At 44.4% G+C, this 25,887-nt stretch overlaps 1 protein-coding gene across 11 annotated transcripts in view; it reads right to left on the bottom strand.

The window, feature by feature from the left end:
• The window catches only part of Cacna1e (calcium voltage-gated channel subunit alpha1 E), a 444,235-nt gene that overhangs the window by 203,060 nt on the left and 215,288 nt on the right, over positions 1–25,887 (bottom strand). For all 11 annotated transcript variants that reach the window (XM_078022436.1, XM_078022437.1, XM_078022439.1 and 8 more), the window contains 3 exons: positions 10,635–10,738; positions 9,505–9,657; positions 8,193–8,374 (listed from right to left, as the gene is read on the bottom strand). In XM_078022436.1, coding sequence (XP_077878562.1) covers positions 8,193–8,374; positions 9,505–9,657; positions 10,635–10,738 — 439 coding nt within the window. The remainder of the gene's footprint in view (positions 1–8,192; positions 8,375–9,504; positions 9,658–10,634; positions 10,739–25,887) is intronic.

Below are 25,887 nucleotides of genomic sequence, written 5' to 3'. Positions count from 1 at the left end.
CCAGCCACCACCTCCAGTTCATTTCTGTCCCACAGGCCTAGGGACAGAACGCCTAAGGCCTGGTATTGAGAGATCATAGCCCACAGCTGTGTGACGCATCAGGCATCGGACGCCTTTGGCCGCGGATTAGAAATTAAACTGGGTATTAGAGTGGTTAGAAGAAAGGAAAGGAACCCTGAGCCAGCCTAATGGCTCTGTACGCACAAAGGACTGGGAGACGGGCCTGGGGCCTGGTGTGAAGTTCAGGCACCAGAGCAGGAGGCAAATTCAGCATATTTGGAATAAATCCCAAACCTGATGGAATCTCTGGTTTGACACATTATTAAGAAATCCAGAGTAGGGACCATTTGAAAGTGGAGCCGGCGATGGATGGGAATGTAAAGAGTGTAACAAAGAAAGAAAACTCCAGATTCCTCCCACAGAGGGAACCAGGGAGCAGAGTCCTGCAGACCACAGGTTCCTGGCCTGGCCAGCCGGCAGGGTGTGAAGGCACTGCGAGGGTTTCCTGAGAGGACAAGTAACTAACCTGGGGAACAGGCTGCCACAGGCGGCAGCAGCTGCTGCAAATGTAAACGTGCTTTTAAAAAGAGTTAGACAGACACTCCGAGAAGAAAACAAGATTGGAGAGGACAATGTTAGTGAAGGAGGCGGGTGGATCTGAGGGGCTTCCGGTTTTCAATATTCTCCAACTCCTCATTTAGAATTGAGCTGAAGCAGTACCAGGCGCTCTAGAAGTGAGGTCAGAGGGCTCAGGAGCTGTGCTGGGGGCTCTGGTCACAGGCTGCTCTGCACATGTGCAACACATAAATGCATGCATGCACACACACATGCACACACATGCATCCTCCTACTGGGGGCAGTGAGGGTGCCCCACTAGGAATCAGAACATTTGATTTCCAAACCCACTTGCTACTTCCATGCAAGGGGACAGGTTTCTTAACTTACTCTAAGAATGAATTGGTCCAGCAAATTCAAAAATCACATTTCAAAAAGACCTTATACCCCATCCATCTACTCTTCTTTCAGTCGTTCCCCTACCTCTTTCCTCCTTACCTAGCCCCAGTTCCATTGCTATGCCACAGGCACACTTCCGAACCTCTCTTATTTGTTGTGCTCATGGCAAAACTATTCTGGAAAAAAAACACTCTCCATCTTCTTCACACCTGAGACAAGTGGCTGAATGATGGCAGGGAAACAGCCCGTGCTCCTGAACCTCACTTGAACTGGATCACCACTGACTCCAAGCAGGTCCTCCATGCTGCCCAGAAACCATTTCCCTGTTCCATTCACTTTCCTAGAAAACTATTTCCTACTTTCTCCTCAAACTTCCCCAACATTTTCCTCCTCCCACCTTCAGTTGATGACCTTACTTCCGATTTCATTGAGAAAACAGAAGCAACTGGAAAAGAATTTCTACAAGCTTCCAACACCACATCTACCCACATACCAGCCTCTGCAGCCATTGTGCTGCTCCCCTCCTAGTACTGTGGCTGAACAATGGGAGCTTCATCTATGCCAAACCTCTACCTACGATGGAGAAGCCACACCCCCCACACCCCTACTCAAGATGGCCCACGAATTTCCCTCCCCCTCCTTTATCAGCAATGACTTTTATCTTACATGGATCATTCCATCAGCATATAAATGGGATTTCTTTCATCTGCACCATTTCCTCTGCTTCCCTTTCAAACAAAGCTCAACACAAGGTCTGTGAAACCCTCTCTTATGCCTTATGCCTTATACCCTTATGCCCTTATGCCCTCCCACTCCACTTGAACTGCTCCTGAAATTCAGTGGTTAATTCTTAGCCTTCATCATACTTATCACATCAGCAGCATTTGACTTAAGAGAGCAAAGAGTTTTTGCAAGAGAAAATATGAATGTGAATTAAAAGAGAATATGTGGATATAATTTACATAAATCTACAGGAAATTATTAGCAAGGTACTATAGTAAAAACTTGCTAAAATTGAATATTGATATGAAAGGGAAAATACTTTTTCAGGAAACTGACTTGATCATCCTCTTTTGTTCTCTTGGAAGCACATTCTTCCCTTGGCTCCAGGACACCACATTTCCTGTTTTTCACCTTTCTTCCCTACTGCTGCTTCTCAGTCTTTTTCTTTATTTTTTCTTTTCTTTTTTTTTTTTTTTTTTGCTGATAACTCATCATCTCCCTAACATTTTGACATTGGAACTCAATCTTGGAATCACGTCTCTTCTCTGTAGTCACTTCTTTGGTGTTCTCACCCTGTGTCATGACTTTAAACACCATCCACACACTAAAACTTCCCAAATTTACATCTCCAGTTTAGACTTAGCCCCTGAACTCATTCACTCCTTCTCCTACTACCATGTCTAATAAGCGTGGTAAATTTAACATGTCCAAACTCAAATCTTAATCTTCCTCCCAATCCAGTTTTCCTACAATTTCCTCCCACTGAGTGAATGGTAACTCTACTTTTCTGCTTATTCTCATGCTGAAAGTCCAATCCACCAGAAAATCCCATGAGCTCAACCTCAAAAGTAAATGCACCTTTCACCTCCTTCACTATTATTACCTCCCTGGCCCCTGCCTCCATCGTTGCTCTCTAAAATCATTGCAATGACCTTCTGACCTGAATGGTGGCTGCCAGCCTGGTTCCTTTTAAAGTCTATTCTCAGCAAAACAGCTGGAGAGATCTTCTTGAGATCATAACTCGAGGACATAACTCAGGGCATGCTCTTCTCTCCTCAGTGAAAATTAGAACCTTTACAGTGGCCTACAAGGTCCACATGACCTGGTCCCTGCTCCATTTCCTCCTAACCTCGCCTCCCCCTGCATCCTCCTGTACGGCCTCAGCTATTCTGCAATATACCTGGTATGGACCCTTTCAGCATCTTCACACTTGCTGCCCCAGCAGCCAGGGAGACTCTTGCCCTGGAGAACCTCTGGGTTCCCTCCCTCACCTGCTTTCAGGCTTTGTTCAAATGCCAGCCCCTCGCTGTGGCCCTCCCTGACATATAAAGTTGCAGCCAACTTCTCCCTTTCCCCACTTCATTTTTCTCCACAGCACCTATCACTGTCTGATTAGATCCCACATTTTAGTTAGTTATTCTTCTTGTGATTTCTTACTAGAATGGAAGCTCCGTGAGGGCAGGGGCCTTCCTATGTTTTATTCTCTGCTGCATCCACAGCATCTAGAACAGTACCTGGTATATAATAGGCACTTGATAAATATTTTCTAAATAAATAAGTTAATGAGTTAATGAATGAATCTGTAATTACCTATGAAAGAAAACAAAGAGAAAAGCACCTAAGGAGCTATCATAGCTCCTTAGTAAGCATACACACCTCACCTCCCAGCCTTTCTGAGAAGGGAGGCAAACTAACTTTCAGGATCCACGTATCATCCCCTAAGATTATACAGAGTCTCAGACTCCTGAAAGGATACAGGAACAGGGAAATCTAGTTGGAAGGAAAATTACTCCATTCCAGAGCATGGCCAATCCTAGATTTACAAATTTTAACAACTCTACCCTGATCCTAGGTCAGCTGCTGTGCCTCATAGTTCTACCGTCATAAGATGCTCATAGGCTCCTGCCACTGACTTGCCTGATGAGTTTTGAGTATGTTCAACTGTCAACAGCACATGCAGAGGGGGTGATGGGAGATGACCAAAGCACAGATGAGTGGACATATTCCCTGAACAGACCTCAGAACCAAAAGCGTCCTCTGTAGATACCACAAACTCAGAAAGACATCGAGGAGAATGGCAGCTTTCCATCCCCCCGGAATGTGCTATTCTTTCAACATGCTGAGGCCAAGCACACATAAGCAGACTCTCAGTGAGACCAACAGTGAAGAGATGTTAACTCTTTAACATGGAGAGAGCACAGGCGTTGTTACAGACCCAAGGAGTGAGGAGACTCCCAGAAAGCACCCAGACTACAAGTTGCCTCTTCCTGTCCCAAGACCAAAGTCTCTAAAGACCCTTCCCACTTCAGCAGCAGGCCATGTCCCAGGTAATCACAACAGATGTGTGGCAAAGCTGCAAGGCTAGAGAATTGCACAGCTCCAGCACGACATCTTACAATGGCAGAACTATGAGGCACCAGCTGACCTAGGATTGGGGTATAGTTGGTAAAATTTGTAGATACTTGAATATGGGATCTGTCATGCTCTGGAATAGGCTGATTTCCCCACTGCATCCCCATCTAGACTTCCCTGCTCCTGTGTTCTTATAGGAATCTGAGACCCTGTATTGCAGAGGGCACTTAGAATCTGGTACCTATATGTTCACCTGCATCTGCATGTGTATCAACCGCAAGTGAGAAGACAGACAGCTCCAGCTACAGAAATACCAATGAAAACTACCAGCCTCTAAGAGCAGAGACTTGGGAAGCTGACAGGGATTGGGAATCTCTGCAATCTGTATATTATCTTGATTTAAAAAAAAATATGAATGACAAAGAGAAAGAAGACTCAGGTCAGAATCAGGGGACAGTCAACTCCTATGGCCACAACCAGCCCTGGAAAAGAGGGTTAGAACTTAATCCCCAAACCACAGTAGCATCTGCTGAGTGGATAGCACTGGCCAGAGAGAGAGAGAACATACTGTTCTGGAAAGGGATTACCTATCAGGGTTAGAAGAAATAAAATCAATGAAATTGGTAAGTACAGGGGAGAGTTTGGAAGTTGAGGAGACCTTTGGGAGAGACAGTCAAAACAGGTAGAAGCAGCCAGCAGAACTGCAATCTGCTTTGCATTCTTTCCACCACAGGACGGAAGGGAGCCAGGAATACAATTGGAGTCTGACCAAGCAGAGTTGAAATTTTGGTAGAGTCTAAATTAAGCATGGGCAACTCCATATTGCCCTCATAATGCGAACCGTCCCCACTTACAATAAAGATTATAATGAGAAAAATTGCATGCAAATGAAATTAATAGTAATCAAAGGCAGAAATTAATGGTAACCAATGCCAAAGCCACATAAGGTCAGAGGGAGGCATTTAGGAAAAGTCTGCAGCAGAAAAGGGATGCAAACATAAGAAACCATTTACATTGTATATATAAGGCTAAACTCAGCCCTCATGCTCGAGCAAGTTTCTTGGTACTGTATAAACTGGAAGGTTCTCCCACTGGCTTGGGTGTAAATGGCACCAATAAATCTTGCATATTTGTTGCCACCTCTGAATTGAAGGGACAGTGGGCTGGGAATAAGAGTTCCCTTTCTCTCAAGGTTCTGCATGAAAAAATATGGCAGCTGGGTGAATTGGACCTTCCCAGAAGGAGGAGTAAGAAAGAGGGAAATCAATGTAGTTATATTTGCTTCTTTTTGGTGATGGTAGGGATAATGGTTCAGTGAGTCATTTTTCTATATAGGAAATACATATATGTATACCTGTATATATATATATATGATACAAAATTGACTACTTGTTCATAATTAACTACTCGGTGTGCAACCAGAATGTGTTTATGGATATGTGTAAATTTTGTCATTAAAAAGTATAAATTAAAAGGAAAAAAAACTACAAAAACTCAGGTATTAATGATATGGGCTACTAGAATCAGCAAATTTTTAGCCAAGGTCTAGGCATTTCTAATTCCTCCTTTCCTCCCTTCCTCCCTCCCTCCCTACTTTCCTTTCTTTCTTTCTTTTTTGGTACTAGGAAATTAATCCAAGGGCATTCAATCACCAAGCTACATCCCCAGACCCCCAGACCTTTTTTTTTTTTTTTTTGAGATAGGGTCTCTCTAAATTGCCTAGGCTGGCCTTGAACTTGCAATCCTCCTGCCTCAGCCTCCTGAGTAACTGAGACTACCGGTGAGCACCTGGCTCAACTTGCACTTTCAAAGGGCATAAGCTGGTTGAAAGAAACAGCAGGCAGATTTGTCTAGAATATTTAAATTGGTATTTTCCTTTCTGTTTCCAACCCCCTTCCCTTTCCAAAATAAATGGCTGAATTCGGTACATAAAAAGCTTATATGATGTGATTCCACCATATGTGAAGAGAATACCTCCCTGAGCAAGTGCCTCTGCTGGTAGGAGACCCTAAGTCTACAAGGTATGTTCAGAGCCCTGCTTTTTTGCTAACTCCCTCTCTTCCTGAGGAATCAAACTTTATCTTCATTCCATTGGCTGAAACTTGGGTGCCTTTTTCATTTAACTTCTCCTGGATCAAAGTGTAGTTATCCACCTAAATATGACTATCATTTCTACGTGGAATTCTCAGCTCCATGCCCTGCCCCTAGCTCTAATGCTTTTGAAAGTGATGTGCTTTCTGAGTGCACCTGAGTTCATTATGCCCCGTGATACTTTTTGCAAACCAAATCCTATAGCTCCCCTAGTTCCCCATCCCTCTATCCAGCTCAGGACATCAGGAGGCCTTCAGTAAACTGAAGCTCAATGGCTGGCATGATGGGCACCAGACAGGGTGTGAATCTGGCTCTAGGAGCTGATGCATTGAAAGGTTTCAGAGGATCTGCAGTGTGACCTCTTGTCCCCCCTCCCCCAATTCCTTGGTGGAGCAAAACTAGAGGAGAACAAGATCATTGACCTTCTGTGTGACCTCCATTGCTGTGGTTCACAGATAATTGGAAAGAGACGGGAATCTGAAGAAAGCACCATGAGAACAGGGATCATGGTACTATTTATTCTACCTCTTTTCCTAGTGCTTAGCACAGTGTTTGGCCTACAGTAGATGCTCAGCTAATACATGCAGAATGAATAAATGCAAGAATAATGAGAGCTTCTTCACTCTGCTTTTGCATATCTCAGTACCATCTGAGCCCTGGCTAAAGAGGACCAACGGATCACGCCTAGATCCTCAAATGCAACACTTTTCTTTTCAGACTTTCAATGTGTTTATCACATCACTTAGGTGAGTCTACACATATAATTGAAGTCCATTACTCCCAAAGCCCCACAAGTGACACCAGCCGCTGCTGGGCCAGTTCTTGAGGTGCCTGACTAATCTGAGTGACATGGCCTCAAGACGATCTTCACATTTCAAATGAGGAGTGACTATACTCATCAACCATGCCCCCTTCCCTCCTTCTTGCTGCCTCCCACAGATGAAAAGAATCCCAGAGTGTCCCCCAGGGGTTTCTGGGGGACACTAGCTAACTCCTGGACTTCACCACCCCTGGGGATCAAGAGAAGAACTGAAGGAAACAGAAGGCACCTTAAGGTAAAGGCGGGCTCCGGCAGTGAGGAATAATCACTCAAAAGGCATCTGCCTTGAGAGTGGGACTTACTGAATGGATAGAAGGGTACAGTTGATAAGCAACTACCCAAATTGTTTGCCCACAGAGGCTCCATGTGCATCAAACCACACAGTCTCCCAGCCTCTCATTTTTAAATTTGGACTCTGCGCCAAGCCTTGGATAACTTATTTCAGACTCTGGAAGACAGAAGAGACTTGATGGTCACCTTGTCTAACTTCTGTCTCCCTGCAGGAATCCTCAACATCCCGGACAGGCAACTAGACAGCCCTGTCTTATATACCAACTCAGAATCTTCTAAGCATGTCTGATCATGTGAATCACCAAGGGCACTGTAAAAAGCACTGGTTACCAACTCTGCAAAATCAGACTCTCCAGAGAAAGGGCCTGGGAATCTGAATTTTAAATTAACCATGTTTCCTATGAGCATGTAATGCAGTAGTTCTTGACACTGGCTATATATTAGAATTAGTCAGGAAGCTTTAAAAAAAAGCCAATGACAGGCCTTTACCCCTAGATATCCCCACTTAATCAGCCTGGAGCAGAGCCCAGGTGGTATAATTTTTTAAAGCTCCCAGCTGACTCTAATGGGTAGCTGGGGCTGAGAACCACTGGAACAGCTTCCCAACCTGAAGGTAAGTTCTTTGAGGACAGTAACCACGAACCCTACATCCATTAGTACCCCTCACTGTACCCCACCACCACCCTGAACCAACAAACTCTGGTACCATTAAGGTGATCTGATTTAACTAGTTGGTTCACTCATTCAGTACAGAATGCAATCTCCTAATTATGTTCAGAACCTACTTACTTCCTCTTAGCAAGGGTGAGACCAAGAGTGAAAATAACTACTAAGACTTCTCACAGTTGAGTATACTCACCCCTGAGAGATCCCCAGACTAACAACCCCGAAGCCTCCCTGCAGGCCTCTGCCTCCCTGCAGGTTTCCACCCTCCTCCTCCCCCGCCCCCAGCTCTACTCACATTGTACAGCACAGTGGTCCACCCTTCCATGGTGATGCACTGGAAGACAGTCAGCACAGCAAAAAGGATGTTATCGAACTGGGTGATCCCATCGTTGGGGCCGATCCAGTCCTTGCATTCATAACCAGCTGGACAGCCCTGCACACCACATGGGTGTGGGGGGTCAAATCCTTCCAGAATACCTGTGCAGGCACATTTGGAGAGTTGAGGGTAAACCACATGGTGCTTAGCATGAGCTGGAAACAACCCCAGGAAGCCACAAGTAAACAAGTCTACTGCCAGTTGACGGAGGTTTGCCCTTCTTGTCTCAGGCACCCTCTCCTCTATGCCTCCCAGCTCACATGCCATGTGTTCAACCTGAGGTTTCCCAGTCTCTTCTGAAAATGGAGTCTCTCCTCCACATGACCAGCTACTTTCTGCTGGCCCCAACCTCCACTCTCACTTGTAGGACCACAGGAATTTACAGGACTGAATCCCACAGAAGACCCCGAGGGAAAGGCAGAATCTTGATGACTGCCTAATTGCAGATTCCAGGATAAAGTCTGACTTCTTCCTGGATTTCTTGGGGACAGTTCTAAACTACCGTCCCTTTAGTGGATGTTGTTCTAGCGTAGATTTCTAGCTTTTGATAAAAGGTAAAAAGTTAAAATGCTTGGAAGATTTTTTTCCATAAAAACATGGTGCCTATTGGAGATTCTTCAGCCTGTCTACCCTTCCCTTTCCTCCTAGGGTCCTCAACTCAACTTGAAAAGAACAAGTAAGACCTAAAAAGGGTTTGTGGTTTGTGCACCCCACCAATCTCCCAAGCACACTTGCCAAGCCAAGCTCAGAGCTCTCTCAGTTCTTCCATACTAGGTCTGGGTCAGAACACAGAACAAGGAAAACCTAAGACGGAGCATGGAAGAAAACTGTCTCCTTAGATCCAGAGAGACCCAGTCTGACTACTGTCTCTGAGTCTCATTGTCTCATTGTCCTGTAGGCAAAAGATGCACTGGATAAAGGATATTTATTTGGACTGATGGCTTGGGACATGCATTGAACATATCCCTCTACTATAGAAGGAAGCTGAGACCACTTATTTGAATTCATCCACCTACAAACCTAAAAGGTTATTTTCTTTGTGAGACCAGTGTCAAATGGGGATCTTTAAGCTGATTGTGCCTCAAAAGACTGCTGACTAAGACGTTTCTGATTCTAATTCCAGAATTGGCATAGGATGCACATTTTTCAACCAGGCTCCAAAGGCCTTAAAATAATGTGACCAGAGGAAAGAGGAAGGGAAAAAAAAAAAAACAGAAAATAACGGACTTACCTGAATTGTTCATGAAGCATGCTCGATGTAACTTCCCACTGTAGAACTCCAAGCCAATGATAGCAAACATCAGAATGGCAAAGAAGAGCAAAAGGCCAATCTGCAGAAGAGGCACCATGGCCTTCATGATGGACTTCAACACGATCTGCAGACCTAGAGAGAGAACAGAGAAGGACACGTTGCCCCCTGAGGTCCACCTGCCAGGGCAGCTCTATTCATCCTGTCCTAGGAGGAGGGCAAGTCTCCAAGAGCAGACAGCCATTGGTCCCGAGAGGACAGAGACAATTCACAATAAGATACCTAGGACAGTCAGGCCACAGACGGCCATGACCACGTTCCTCTTCCGCCTTCCTCCCTCCTCACCTCTCCCTCATCAGTCACCTGCCTGCCCATCGCCCGTCCTCCTGTTCCGTCCACGTTGTTTTTGGATTCCTCTTGTTGACTGAACTTATTAGAATGTGTTCCTTTCCTAATTAGGCCTCGCCCTGTTCCCTCTTCCCTACCACCCTAACCCAGACCAGCTCTCCCACCCACTGTGAGAGAAGCACCCTCAGTACAACTATCTGCTTTTAACCCCCACGTTACACTTCTAGGCTTCTAGCCTAAGAAAATGGCCAGGTATTTGAAAACACGTTTAAATAACAGTATGTGGTAGCACTCTTCTTCATAGTGGGGAGAAAAATGAGGATTAATTATCTTTATTTTTCATATTCTCCAGCCACGTTAAAAAATGGCTGAATAAATCACAGTACACATAAGAGAATGTACAATGCTTATTTGGGCATTCAAAACTACCTATGTATGCATAATGATTCCAATTATATTAAAATGTACAGGGAAAATGAATGATAAAGTTTGCTAACATGAGAAATGTTCATTTTCTTTTTTGTGGTTTTTCTCCACTTTCCAAATGTTCTGCAAAAATATTCCATCGTCTTTTAAATCTGAAAAAGGAGTTAAAATTCAAAGTGAAATGTTAGGCCCTATTGCTGCATCTTGATTACCACTGGGGCCTCCTCCCAGGAGGAATTGTTTCTTTGTTTATCCCAAATTGTCTCCAACCCAGGATCCGGTGGAAAACACATCAATAAAGTTACTAGCAGAGCAGAAAGAAGAAAGCAAGTGCTCACTAGGTATCCCTGACACCAGCTTCAAAGGCCTCAGGACACGCACAGCCCGGAGGGTCCTCAGGTCCACGTGGGTGTTGAAGTGGGTCCCCGCAGTGGCCAGGATGCTGCAGATGGAGACACAGAAGAGTCAAGGTTAACACAGCCTGGCTGTCCCCTCCCGTTCCTCAGGGGGAGCTGGGCTGCAGCAGGCTCAGCCTGGAAAGCACACCAAGCTGATACCAGCTGTATGTGGGCGCACCTGAGCCTGGGTGAATCACCAGTGGTGTCAAGTTGAGTTAAATTTAGCCATCTGGGTTTCACTTTGCAAAGAAGGAAAACTTACCAACGAGAATCATTGAAGCCCCAACTCAGGAGCAGCAGAGAAGTCCCCAGCATCTTGATGCCTGACTCTTCTTCCTATCCCCCACCTCCAGCCGACTTAGACACTCACATTTTTTAATTTCATAGTTTTCTTAGATTCCTCTACTTCTTCTCTCCTTCAGGAAATTCCTCTGGATTAACACCACTAAAGGAGAAGTCATTGCACTGTACCTTGACACTTAGAATTTTTAACTAACAAATCAATCACACCCATGCTTTGTAATAACTCGGGTAGTCTCCACACATTACCAACATTCTAATAATTAGACTCCAAACTACTCTTGGAACTAGGTTTCTTTGCTTCCATTTATCCACCTTCCACAGTCACATTGAGAAGCATACATAAAAAATAACCCATAAGAATCCTACTAAATTGTCTACACCAACCGCCTTGTCCAGAAGAGACCGTTTATTGCACAGACTCCCATGACACTGCAGATACTTTGGAGAGACAAGAACACACATGTATTCATGAATGATGCAGCAGAAGACTAAGAGCCAGAAGAATGGAGTTCAGGTCATGACTCAACGTGAGAACTAGGACTTGACACAGTCACCCACCACCAGGACCCTCTTCTTTTCATGTAAAAAGAAGAAATTACCATGGCCTGGCTGTAGAAATAAAATTAGATGTATTGAATATTAATAGTGATCTATAAATCATAATGTGCACCATTAACATTGTTTTTGATGCAAAGACTACTAATACTAATTGAATAAAACATCAGTTTAAGATTTGCTAGTTTTAGTCTTCAGTGAGATCATACTTTTTATCCCTCATGGCCTCTCCAGGACTGAGTCAGCTATCCAGAACCTCCAGGAAATGAGTCTTTCTGAATGTCCTATTGTAGCTGAAAGGGGTCAAGAATGGCTTATTTTATTTTATTGTTTTGGAGGAACCTATGAAATATTTCAAGTTTCAGAGAAAATACTTGAAGTGCCTTCAATACTTGACATGTCGTCAATGCCTGAAAGAGAACTGTATAAAAGATTTATGCTCTAGGAAGCAGATGCAGGATCAACAGGTACCAATAACAGACCCAGGACAAGGTAATCCTAACAGTGACTGTGAAGGAATACTAGCCACCAACCATCCGGGATTCTTGATGTGGGATAGATATCCTTTCCAAAATTAGCTGTGTTCAGGGACAGGCTGCAGGGCTCTTTAGGAAGGAAAAGTATCTTCATTGTGTTGAAGGTCATTTTAATGGCCAGTGGTGATCTCTTTCAACTTTAAGATCCTCTATGTTCATCCTACCTCAAAACAAGAATCAGAAAGACAATGTAGTCTCATAAGGCATTCAGCAACTGGACAAGATTTCCATCTTTCCTGACCCAAACTCCCATACCATCATGTGAAACGGAAGGACTTAGGGGAACAGAGATGCAGACACTGCTTTGAACTCTCTCTCTCTCATGACCAAAGAAAGAAATTAGGAAGGGAGTGAGAAAAAAATAGATCAAGGAGAAACACGGGAAGTTGAATTTGAAAATAGGACAGAAAGAGAAAGGGGAGAAAGACGAAGAAAAACATGAGAGACGGGGCAGTGATAGGGACCTGCAGGAGAACAGGATCATTGTTCCCCACCTAATAAAGGCACCGAGTCTCCTGCTGCCCAGATGCAAGACTGCTTTCACCGTGTCTTACAAATGCAGTGTGCGGACTCTGCCCTGTTCAGAAACTGAAGTTCTGTTTCCTAGGATACCAGGTACACATGAGATGTTCTTTCATATTATACAAAGAGGCTTTGGAAATGAGAATTTCCTCCCCAAACCTGGAGAGTTTAACAGGCATGTTTCAGAGCCTGGAGATAGAGGCAGTCAGGCAAAATTAAAAGGCCAAGACAGCTCCAATGTATAAAGAAAGGAAAATGGTATTTAAAAAGAATAAAGAGAGGAGAGGAGATTAAGCAGCAAAATCGTGGGGATGCAGACAGGGAAGGAAATAAGGAGGAAAAAAAAAACAGGGAAGAAGCAAATATCAAAGAAACATAAAAGTCACACAGGAAAGAGAACAAATAGAAAGCTAACTTGAAACAACCAAAAATAGGCCCGGGTTGCACGTCCAGCCATAAGATATGTCATACTCTTGTCACCAAGCGCACCTTTGGCTAAACCCACCTGCTCCCCAAATTACCCCAGGGCCATGCAGCCTGTGACCTCCTTCTTTCTTTCCCCTTAGAATTTTCTTTTCTTCAGCACAGAAGGATTTCCAACTGGATCTTTAATAGATGCCTATCAACCACTGGCTGATGTCTAACCTCCATTAGTCATAAAGTTCTGAAGACAGAAATTATAACCTGGCTCCTCTGCCTACCTGTTAGAAGCAGGGGCAATGGGATTTTTGGAGGAAAAATATAATGAAGGAAAAGGACCCTGCTCTGTGCTCCGATACCATTCTGTGTGCACCTCCATCATGGCCCTTACCACATCCTAGAGAAATTCTGCCTTCTCACGTGTCTCTTCCACTAGATCCGAAACACCTCAAATAGAGATACTGTCTGTGTTAGTCAGTTTTCCATCACTGTGACAAAGTACCTGAGATAATCAACTTACAAGGAGGAAAGATTGATTTTGACTCATGGTTTCAGAAGTTTCACTCCATAGTCACTTGGCTTCATTGCTTTGGGGTCTGTGGCAAGGCAGTAAATCATGGCAGAAGTGTGTGGCAGAGAAAATTGCTCACCCCATGGCAGCCAGGGAGCAAAAAGAGAGAGAAAGGAGCAACCATGGTCCTAATATCCACTTTAAGGACATGCCCCAAATGACTTAACGTCCTTCCATCAGACCGCACCTCCTCAAAGTTTCATCAATCCCCAATAGCACCACTGGCTGGCACCCAAGCCTTCAATGCAGGGCCTTTCTTGCCCCTTATGGGGACACTTAATAACCAAACAGTAACACCGTTGTACTCTGTTCCTACCAAATCTAGCCCAGTGTCTGGCAAATCAGAGGTGCTCAATAAAAATTTGATAGGTTGAACTTGAACTGCACTGATGAAATTAATAAATCTGTTGAAGCAGAGATCAAAAGGAGAGAAATATCACAGGAATCCTAGAGCTTACTAATGAGAAGAGCAGGGTAGCAAAGCTGGGACGCTACTCAAACCTACATGTATTTGAGCACATAGGAGTATACTGTCCTCCAGCATAGGGAGTCTAATGAGGATCTTCTGATATACTTCTAGGACTGCTGCTCCTTAGCACATCCCACAGGACAGGATCCACCTGGTCCTCAGTAGGAGGGCTAGAGACAGAAGGAAGCATGGACAAAAATTCCAAAGTTAGAGACTGACCTCCCAGTAAAACCTAAGTATTGGGGTATATACAGCCCAGACAACTATACCAGGCTCATGCAGGAGATGAGGGGGAAAGGGAGAGCAGGGAATGGCCCTTGACCCTCAACCTAGTGAAACACATAAATGATGTGATTGTGCCGTCCCATTGAGCATCCTAACAGAGGTAGAGTAGAAAACACTGCAGTGGCCCGTACAGAGCTCACTACCTGCCAGCATTTTCAAATGTTATCGCATTACATCCTCCAAAATATCCTAATATGATTATTGTTTCATAGAAGATGAAACCAAGGCTCAGAAATAAATTAAATGGCTCATAAGAAGAAGATCAGGAGTGAAGGTCAAATGTCCTCTGGTGTCAAAGCCGATACTTTCCCTTCTCTGTCATTATGTGGGGCACTTTTCCCCAGAACTGGTCATTCTCTTGGTTCAGTAGGTTGCTATAAATATCAAAGTCACTGTGTCTGGGCCTCCATGAACAGGTGAAACTTGATGCCCTTCATTCTAAGGCCACCAACCACCAAGTGCCACAGACTTGCCATTCTCAGGACCTCGCATGTCTTCCAATTACTACAAAAACTGCCTAAATGGCAAGTGAGAGACACCACAAAGTCGAAGGAGGCCACTGAGGATAACTCCAACCCTGAGTTAATAAAAGCCTAAGCCCTCCACCGTCCCAAGAAGCCTATGCCTATGCTCTTCAGAAGCAGATGCCATTTCAACTTCTTTTGCCACCGTAGGCACAGAACCCCATGGGAAGTTCAATGCAGAAGGGGAACTTAATTCACAACTATCCCCCTAGCAGAGGACAGTCGGAGAGCAACCTCAACCCCACCACCACCCACACAGACAGCGCATAGGGCACACGGTGGAGATCAAAACTCTCTCCTGTTGGCTGTCATGGCTCAGCCTCCCTCTAATGTGTTTCCTTTGGGTTTCCAGCAGGTAGGAAGAGAATGAGGAGAGGCTGATGCAGTCCCTGATGAGTGGCATGAGCCCTTCGAGGAAGGGGCCACTGCAGCAGCCCAGCAGAACAGGAGATGGAAGTGATGCCCTGGGCGACTTGAACCAAATCCTCTCTCTCCAGTCAGTACCCCCAGAGTTCTTCAACCCTGTGTTCCTTTTGACCTTGGGGTGCTCCCCTAGATTCTTTGTCAATCCAGGTCTTACAGTCTGTCTTTACAGGCATGTTCCTCTGGTTCACTTCCATGCCTGAAAACCCAGAAGCAGTGGGTTTGGATTGAGGATTCTCTGATAAATACAGGCTGCCCAGTTAAACTTGAATTTCAGATAAGCAACAAATAATTTTAGTGCAATTATTGTGTAATGTATTGTTAGGTTAAAATATGAAATTCAAATATAACGGGGCATCTCGTGGATTTGTTTGCTAATTCTAGCAAGTATACTTCCATGATATCTGGAATGTCCCCAAAAGCCTGCATGTTAAAGATTGGTCCCCACCCTATGGCACCATAGGGAGATAGCAGAGCCTTTAAGAGATGGGGCCTAGTGGGAGGTATTAGGTCACTGTGAAGGTGCTTTTGAAGGTGACAGTGGGACCCCCCTCTCTTCTTTTTCTTTTTTACTTCTCATCTACCATGTGATCAGCAGCTTGCCCTACCACATGCTCCCACCATGACATACTTAATGTCTCACCCCAGACCCAAAAGCAGTGGGATCAACTGTGTTTGGCCCTCAGGTGAACTTGATCATGGACTGAAACTGCCAAAAGTATGAGCCAAAATATACCTTTCCTTTTTTTAAAAGTTGACTCTCTCAGGTACTCTGTTATAGGAATGGAAGACTTATTAATATAGGTAGTGAAAGAAATGACCAAGGAAAGAGATCCCCTCTGAGTTTTTGCCCCAGCCTAGACAAATCTGCAAGTTCTCTTCTGAGAACAGACACAAACCAGGGGTCTTTCAGCATTAGACCCGGGAGTCCCTACTGAGTTCAGAAATTACCTGTTTGTCTCAACCTATATATATAAATACCAAGGAAGAACTGCGTTTGCTTCATTAGCGTCCATGAGAAAAAGTTGATTAACTAGCAAAGATGTGAGAGGTTTAACTAGCTCACATTATGAGGAGACCAAGGGGAAGTAGGAAGGGACCTAATTCAACTTGAATTCCCAGCAAAGTTGAGTCAGGATGCCATTCCCTGGGGTAGCCACATATTGAGTGACCATGTCCACTCAGGAGCATTTCACCAGTGGCTGGCTCCTTCCTTTCTCCTACCACTTTACTTCCAGGAGGCACCAACATGTCATGTCCGTCTTCTGAAGCATCTCTAGGATTTGCTTCTTGCCCCCCGGCCAGCCTCCCTCCTGCCTGACCCACCTCTTCCTTGCTTTCTCTGCCCTGTCTAAATGTACGATTCAGACCTCGCACCCACGTGACATTCTACCTCCTCCTTGCAAAAGGTTTCCAATCCAAAGACAGCACTCTTCCCTGATAGCAGAGCTACCTAGAGGCCATGCAATGCTGCAGAGGTTGGTCCCTCTCCAGAACCCCCGTGGGTAAACCTTGATGAGTCAAAGGAAATCACCCACTGTCCTGGGTAATGACTGCTTAGGAATAGGCAAGAGATGGAACTAAGGCCACTTAGTTGCAAGGAAAAATATACTTCAATCGACCTGTGTTCTAGTACAAAAGTAAAAAAACTAACTGCAATGATTTTGAAAACTTTTTGGTCAGAGCCCACATTTGGTCAGAGCCTACACTGCAAGTAGGATGTACTTACCCATTTCATTAAAGAATACTTTTTCTCTCTGTGATGTTCTCAAATTTTCTCTTGGATCCTTTCTTACGCTTTATGCGGGTTGCAACCAACTGAGTTGACCTCCTGACCCTCTCATGGGGCTAACCCACAGTATGGAATACCCTGGTATAGGGACCCGCCAATACATTCATGTTAAGAAGACTGTTCTAAAGAGGTCGGATGGACCAACAAGAGTACCTGCTGGAACAGCATCCCTCAGCTTCTTGGTGTTTACCCAGAATGATGAAACGGTTTGCCTTGAAAGGCTTTGCTGTACTGTTCCAAGAACTGTGGACACAGCATTACCCTTTTCTGGTAAGAGCAGTGCTAAAGAAAGACCTCACTCATACACACACTTAAAAATCATCACACAGCAGTTACCTGTTACCTCTGGTTTGTTTCGGGGTCGGGGAAGTTTTGATACATTGATACGTATCATTCAACAGTTTTTGGGTCTGAGTTAACTTACGGCAAAACTGGAACCCAGGCTTTCTTCTTTCATCTGTTTTTCTGTCTGCTCTACTGACAATAAATGAGAGCCAAGAAGCCCTAATATTTCTTGGGAGGTCGGAAAGGCAGGAAGGGTCAACATGCCTTTTCCAGTAAGGAAAATCTGTGCCATTTCCCAGGGGTGGGGCCGGGGTAGACAAATTTCTCTGTCTTAAACCAAAGTAAGGCAACCCACTTGTGGAATTTAAAACGGTGTTCCCAATTCAGTTTCAATCTTAGGGTGTAATCCCAAAATATACCTTTTGATGAGGAGAAAAGTTGTGGCCTAAAAACCATCCCTTTCCTTCCCTACCAAACGAAATGTTAACAATCAAACCATGTCATAATCAAGGAGAAGAAACTGTGCCAACATTGGGGGACAGATCATTCTTTGTTGTGGGGAGTGGTCCTGTGGATGGTCAGAGATTTAGCAGAATCCTCGGCCTCTAAAGACTAGATCCCAATAGCAACCCCACCACTCCCTACCCAGCTAGGACAAGTGGCTCCCAGCATCATCAAGTGTCCTCTGGGGGGGAAAAGTCACCAAACGTCGAGAACCACTCCTGCAGGAGCAGAAATGGCTCCTTCAAGCTGAGCAACACTCAACAGCTGACTAAAGATCAGGCCTGTGTTTTATAATTAGTCCCTGTCTACACGGACAGCTCCTCCCAGGCGAAACCAGAAATGAGTCCAGCCACAAGGCTTCCATCTGACAGCATAAGAAAACGCCCCACTGCCCTTCAAACACCTTAGAGAGGCCTCAAGCTGGATCCAGCAGGTCTCCAAAGGAGGCTCTTAACCAAAGAACAGCCTCCCAATGCCTCCAGGTGGAGGAGGCAGAAACGCAGAAGAAGGCTTCGCCTCATCGTAACAGAAACAGGGGCTCACGTCCCTACCCACGTCGTGAGCTTTCTTCCTCTACTGTGAAAATCCATGATCATTCACTCAAACCCAGCAAGGAGAAATGCCAAGAGACAAGAAGAAATCTTGTCAGTGTCCCATTCAAGCCCATTGACAAAGAGGAAAAGAACAGTTTCCATAGCCCTGTCCCATCCATGTAACACGGTCCTCATTTCTTAGCTTTGAGAATTAAGGCTCAGAGAAAAACAGGTTATCTCAAGGTCACTGGGACGGTCAATGGTCAAAGTGAGATCCAGACCCAGAATTTTAGCTTCCAAATTTGGAGTGCTTTTGGTAGCTACAAAAGATAATGGCTAATAACTAGAAATATATCCCAAAGGCACATGTATGTGACAAATGCTCTCTCTAGGACGACCACAGAGCTGCTTCTCTGCAGAGCCTCACAGTGTCCTGTGATTAGGGTTTCATATCAATGTTACCCAAACTGTGCTTCAGAGAGTTGGCAAAGAAGGAGAATTGCCGGAGAGGGAAATCCCACATTATAAGAACTCGCTGACATAAATACGTGTTCTTTGAGTTGTTTTTCTAGTAGTGGTGAGGGATTTCTGTTGATCCTCCACCTACACACTTTCTCTCATCAAGTCCCCCTCAGGACCAGGAACGAGCGAGCTGTAGTGAGATGGCGAGCCAGGTACCGCGCAGAACCAGCTAACTCACTAGCCTTGCGAGGAGAAGGCAGTAATGAACGCCAGCATGCTAAGCCACCCCGCACTGGCCTTGCACAGTGGCCGCCTACTGTACTTCCCCTCCACCAACAGCACCCCAACCCCGCAGGGCTTCCCCCAAACTGCAGCGTTCTCCTGTGGCCTTGCTGAACAGACTCAGGAGCAGGCAGCTCCTTTCCTGGCATGTTTGGACCTAGGGCAATAGTTCGGTCGCTCTCTTCTGAAGCAGCTAAAGCCGTAACACAAATGGCTCCGGCGCTGCTCTACAGCAGCGAGCTGGCTGCAGCAAGAAAGGAGCAAGCTGATCCACAGAGGCCAGAGCCAGGAAGCAGGAAGGAATTGTGCAGGAGCTGGAGCCAGCGGTTCCTGGGGCCCAGCTTTTTCCTGATCTTTCCACAGTGCAGTCCTTCTGGGAGACAGCCCCTCCCCGCAAAGCCTTGCCTCACCCAAAGTAGTCCCAGTAAGGGTTCTGTCCCTCACGACTCACCTATTCTGCTCAGGTAAGGCCCCCTGGAAAAGAAACCAAGAGGATGAAATGAGCTTAGACAGACCTGCAAAGCCAAGAGAGCTCTGCAGGTAAAGAAGAATCATGCCCCTGGCGCAGAGCTGGCATGCCCAGGAGAGAAAGTCAGGCTTTTTACTTGACGTCACCCCAGCAAGTGGCTTAGACACCGAAACAACCCTCCCTGCTGCCTCTTTAACTTCCAAAAGGCTCAGATATCATATTCGTTCATGATCCTCGAAAGAGCCAGATCTTCTTCCCAAAACGCTGAAAGCCGTGAGTGTAGGCTAACACTGGCTGGAAGGCTGGCTACAGGAACCCTTCAAAGGGCAAAAGACCCGGAATAAAGCTCTTCCTCCTCGTGGGGCTGTGGGATGGGCTTCTCGTGCTTTCTGGAAAATATCTGGCTTACAGAATCTATCTGAGCTTATAAAACCTTTTCAAGTCAATGACTCTTTCAGACAAATCCTAGACCCCTAAATTTTAAATATATATGTGTACCTGTGTCCACTGTTCTTCTTTTCTAGTTTGGCCCACAGTGCCTGAGGGTGATTTGTGTGACAGGCACATGCTATCTTTATTCTAGCATGACAGATATTTAAAAAAAAAAATACCTAGATAATTTCCCATTCTTGCCTAAAAGACAAAAGCAAGTTTAATGAAGAAGTGACCACAAAGTCGTTAAAAAATACCAACCCTCTGTAGAGCCCCCAAACAAACTAGAGCTATTTGTCAGAGAATACAAAATGCTTTTTACTTTTTAGAGTCATTAAACCAAATTCCTTCAGTACTTCTGAGTCATACCACATCCCATACCACCTATTTGGAATATAATAAAAATCCAAGCAATATTAATAATTAAAAAGAACCGTGCCCGTATACGAAGGAACGGCTTGTTACCCAGATCTGTTTGACAGTGATGTGTAAGCATCAACCAAGTAAGTGGTTTTAATTGTACTTTCATTGTGAACAAATGAAATGCTGAGATTTTGGAAGACTCCAGATGTTATTTCCACATAAGGGAAATGAGGTGGTGAGGCTATTTTCTTGGAGAGAACTTTAAAAGAGCACCTCTTTCCATTTACAAGGAATAGTACAACGTGTTTATTAACGATGGCGTCTAGGCGAGGAGATTGCAGCCTCTCGTGGAAGCACCCACACCAAGTGTCCAGGTTTTACTTGAAGGCAATGCTCTTTCTCTTGGGCTCTGAAGTTATTTTTAACCTTGCCAGCTATGCAAATTAGCTCCTGGCCTCTGAGCTTGAAAGAAACCAGGCTGAGACCAAGTTAATATTTTATGAAAAAAATGGAAATACTGTAAAAGGCCGAGTGTGGCACTGAGCTCTGCATACTCTGTAACCGACCCTGTACAGATATGGCCACAGCCAATTTCTGAGTCAATTTAGCATGGAAAAAGCAAGGTGCAGATGACTCACAAAAAAAGAAACACAGACCGTTTCATGGTTGTATTTTAAAGGTTCCATAGGATTATAATCAAAGAAACCCAATCTATCAAATGGCTACCTCAAGAAGGATAGAAATTGGTGAACCGCTGGATGATGACTACATAGGAATGTTACAGCTGTCCGCTCTCTAGAGCCCAAGAACTTTAGGAAATTGCTTCAATACACACTCCAAAATGAGAGCAAATTTTTAATTTAATGTTATATACACAGTGTTGTTTATATTCAAATTTTATGTATAAATTTCTAAAATGTAAATAAGCATTATCTACAATAGTAAAAAAAATCTAAAAATCACCTATAACTAAATAATGAAATAATCCAACTTAAAAATGGCCCAAAGAAGTGAAGAGTCACTTCCCAAAGAGAAACATGGAAGACAAAATAATACATTGAAAAAGATAATACTACAATTTTTGGAGGAAGCATAAGTTAAAGCCATAATACTTATTATTGTATACTCATTATAAGGCTAAAATAATCACTACACAAAATATTCAAAAATCTGGACAATACCAAATGCAAGTGTCCATGTGGAGCAAGTAGAACTGTTGTGTCCTGCTGCTAGATAACATAGCCAATTTTGAAAAAGTTTAGCAGCTTCTTATAGTTACACCTACAATTACCATTTTACCTAGGAACGAATGGTTACTGATCACAGTTATAGTCTTATTTGCCCCAAACTGAAAACAACCCAAATATCCCTCTACTGTAGAATAAACAGATATGGCTTCAAAAAATTGAATACTAGGTAGCAATAAAAAGGAATTCATACAACAACATGGATGAATCTCAAAGCACCGTGATAAGTGCAAGAAGCCAGAATCCAAAGGCACTCCACGATCTGATTCCACTTATATGACATTCTGGAAAAGACAAAACTCAAAGGACAAACAGATGAGTAGCTGCAGGAGGGTGGGGCTGGGGAGAGCAGATTGACTAGGAAAGGGCACGGGGGAGCTTCTGGGGTGAGAATATATTCTGTTTTGATCTTGATAGTAGTTAGTCAACCATTTACATTCGTCCAAACACACAATTGTACATCTAAAAAGGACAAATTTTACTGTATGCAAATTAAATCTCAGTATAAATATGACTTCAAAAAAAATCAGAGTCCTTAGGTTTGTTTTTTTTTTTTAATTGTGGTAAAATATACATAACACAAATTTTACCACGTAACTATTTTTTAGAGTATGGTTAGTAGCTGTAAGTACCCATGTGTATAGCAGCATCACATGGTGGTACTTTCACATGGTGGTACAACCAAAACCACTACTCTCCCATCAGAGCTTTTGCATCTTCCCTGATTGAAACTCCATACCCACTAAGTACTAACTCTCTACTCCCTCCAGTCCCTAGCATCTGTCTTTTATTTTCTGTCTCTGAATCTGACTGCTCTTAGTTCCTAACAAAAGTGGAATCATATAATATTTGTTGTTTTGTACTTTATTTCACTAGTATAGTGTCTGCAAGGGTCATCCATATGGTATAAGGACTTATTTCCTTTTTAAGGCTGAATAATAGTCTATTGTGTGTATATGTTGCATTTGGTTTCCTTCAATGGACACTTGCATTACTTTCACCTTTTGGGTATTGTGAATGATGCTGCTATAAACATGGGTGTGCAAATTTGTTCAAAACCTGCTTTTAATTCTTTTGAGTATATGCTGAATCTATGGTTATTATATGTTTAATTTTTTTAAGGAGCGACCATGCTGGTTTCCCACAGAGAATACATGGTGTTAAAACAACAGAGCAATAAGGTGTAGTTCACTCCATGGAATATTATGTATTAATATTAACATGCTATTTCTACAGAACTCTTAATAATATCAAGAAAAGGCATCATAGTCTGGAGGAAAAAAAGCATAATTGTAAGGGGCAAATATCTTATCAACAATATACATTCCATAGTTTGAAATGTATAAACAAACAAATAATAAAAGCAAAATGGTAAAGGTGACTATCTTTAAGTGGTGCAATTGCAGGTTATCACTACAGTAGCCTTCCCTTATCCAGTTTTATTTTCCAATGTTTCATCTACCCTCAGTCTGAAACTAATAAATGAAAAATTTCAGAAATAAACAATTTATATGTTTCAAATTGCACACCACTCTGAGTAGCATGATGAAATCTTGAGCTTTCCCACTGTGTTCCAACCAAGATATGAACTGTATCCACCCTGTATACACTACCCATCGAGTAGTCACCTTGTAGCTCTCTCAGTCCTCAGATCAACTATTGTGGAGTTACAATGCTTATGTTCAAGTAATCCTGATTTTGTTTAATAACAGTTACAAAGCACAGGAGTAGTGATTCTGGAAAGTCAATTATACCAAAGAGAAGTCAGAAAGTGCTCCTTCAAGTGAAAAGACAAAAGTATGACAAGATATTTTGAGAGAGACCACATTTACATAACTTTTATTAGAGTTTATCATCATAACTGTTCTAGTTTATGTTAGTTATTGCTGTTCATCTCTTACTTATAAGTCAACCTCAGAAGTATGTACATGTATTAAAACACACACAACACACACACAAAAATATATATGTAGGGCTCAGTTCTGTCTGTGGTTTCAGGCATCTATTAAAGATCTTGGAACATATTGTGGAGAAGTAGAGATGACTATATTTTTTTACACGTATCTGTACTTTACAGATTTTTTTCAATGAGGAAATATTCCTTCCAAAGTCAGAAAAACTATTGTTGTTGTTTTTCCAAGGCAAGGTTGCCTGCAGTACCCCACTAACTTTCTGAAGCTGTTGACACAGAGAACAACGCTGGTGTTCTTCCCAACAGCCATCTGTGTGGCCCATGCAGGGGACCATCACACTGCCCAGGGATTTTACCACCGTACCGAGAGCTGCAGCATGTGTTCTGATGGCTGAACTTCAAATATGACACAAATTCAACAGGTGCACGAAAAAGAGTCTCCAATAATCATTGGGTCCTTACAAAACAATCAAACCCTTCCAATATCAGTGAGGGCCGAGAAGAAGAAGCACGAAGCCAAGCAGGAAGGAGTCTCTGCCACAGTCCTGCCACCGGGGAGCAGGGCTCTGAACACAGAGAAGATACGGCATGCTAACCCTCTGTGCCTGCTCCGCGTGGGGGACAGCAGGACATGAAATGGCTGAAGCTGTCAGAAGGAATTGAGGCAGTCCTAGATGGCCAAGGGGGAACAATACGGTTAGTGTCGCTGGTATCATCTTCCAGAGGGAAAACTAAGGGTAGACAGAAAAATCAAGAAGTGCTCTGGAGTAAACGCAGGGGCCTCTTGAGCAGCCCTTTGTCCTTGTCCCACCACACAGTCCCCTTGCTCCTCTAGGTGCCCTTCTGAGCAGCCCAGTGACCAGGTATTTTGATCAGAAATGCCCTGCTAGAGACCAACCAGCTGAGCCACCAGAAGCCAGCATCTGGGGTCCCAGGAAGGAGAGAGGTGGGAATGCTGAACCCACCCACTCCCCGAGAGGACCCCCAACTCTCCCGGCCCCACCAGAGCCCCTCTCCAGGAGCCCAGAGGGGCGTGCCTCACTGTCTGGTCTTCACCTCGTGATGTTCACGCCTACTGGTCTCACCTTCTCCAGCATATTAAAAGAAAGAAATGGGAGGGGGTACTAAAAATTCTGTGTGAACTCTGAGAAAGGCTGTGAACTAGCAAATTGTCCCTGGTTCTCCTTCCAAACTTGCATTTTACACCTCTTCCTAGCAGCAGCAGCAGCAGCAGCTGTTCCAAGAACATTTTGGTCTTCACTCTGCTGGTTGGGAACCTGAGGCCCTGAGAACTGGACGCTGAAGTATTTCATCACCTCAATATGACCACAGTGGCCCCCCGCCCCGCCACCACAAGTGCCCTCATGCCAGCCCCAACATGTAACCCGAGGACACCCAGCCTCCAAGCAAAAACACTCCAGGAAGCAGATCCTCGTTCAGGGTGGCCCTTCTTTAGAGAAGCAGGCCCTGCAGGGATAATGGCAAGAAGGGCCATGAGGTGCCAGTGGGGATGAGTTATCCAGGGGCAATGAACCAGCCTGCTCCACCGACGGGGGTCTTCCAAGTCCCTTTCCTCACTTAAGAGCTTCTGCAATAGTGAACACAGCCTGAAACTTCACTTCTTTATTTATCGCTGCTGTAGGGACAAAAGAAGCAAGGGTACCTCTCAGGGACACTATGGAATGAAAATGTAGGAGAATACACTGTCCTGGGGTCAGAACCCTGCCTCAAGGTACACTGAACGCCTTCCACCCAGGAGGACAAGGGGTGTCAATGCCACGCTGCAGGCATCTGGGACGAAGACACCCTGGAGTCCTCTGTGTGTAACCACATACACCAGAAAGCCTGTGCTGCATCCTTACACCACAGGGCCTATCACTTTGTCCATGTCCTTGGGGTGAAGGAGGACCCTGGGTCACAACTGGCAACCCAGAGCTGGTTTCAGGAGCTGGAGAAGCAAAGCTCACAAGCCACTCCCAAACCGTTTGCTAGTCTAGGCCATGTCTCCATCAGTCTCAGAACAGCAGTGTCTTCAGACAGAGCTCCAGAACTAAAGACGGGAGGAGCTTTTCTGAACTTCTTTCCTCCTCACAAAGCTTAAGAAGGGTACACGCTGCCCAGGCTGGCAGGAGCCACAGCTGGAGTGGAGAAGATTCCTCCCTTTCATTTCTCTGCTCATGCATTCCCGCAGGCACAGATGCTGATGTTATATTAATGAAAATATTTCCTATTTCCCAGCTCCGAAGAGTTTACAGTCTAGTGGACCATGTCTTCCAAAAGCCCAGATTAGGAACGGAAGAGGGT

Source organism: Ictidomys tridecemlineatus, chromosome 10 (genome assembly GCF_052094955.1).
Source record: "Ictidomys tridecemlineatus isolate mIctTri1 chromosome 10, mIctTri1.hap1, whole genome shotgun sequence".
Classification (NCBI taxonomy): Eukaryota; Metazoa; Chordata; class Mammalia; order Rodentia; family Sciuridae; genus Ictidomys; species Ictidomys tridecemlineatus.
The sequence above is the reverse complement of the archived record's forward strand: the minus strand, read 5'-3'. Positions and strand labels throughout refer to the sequence as shown.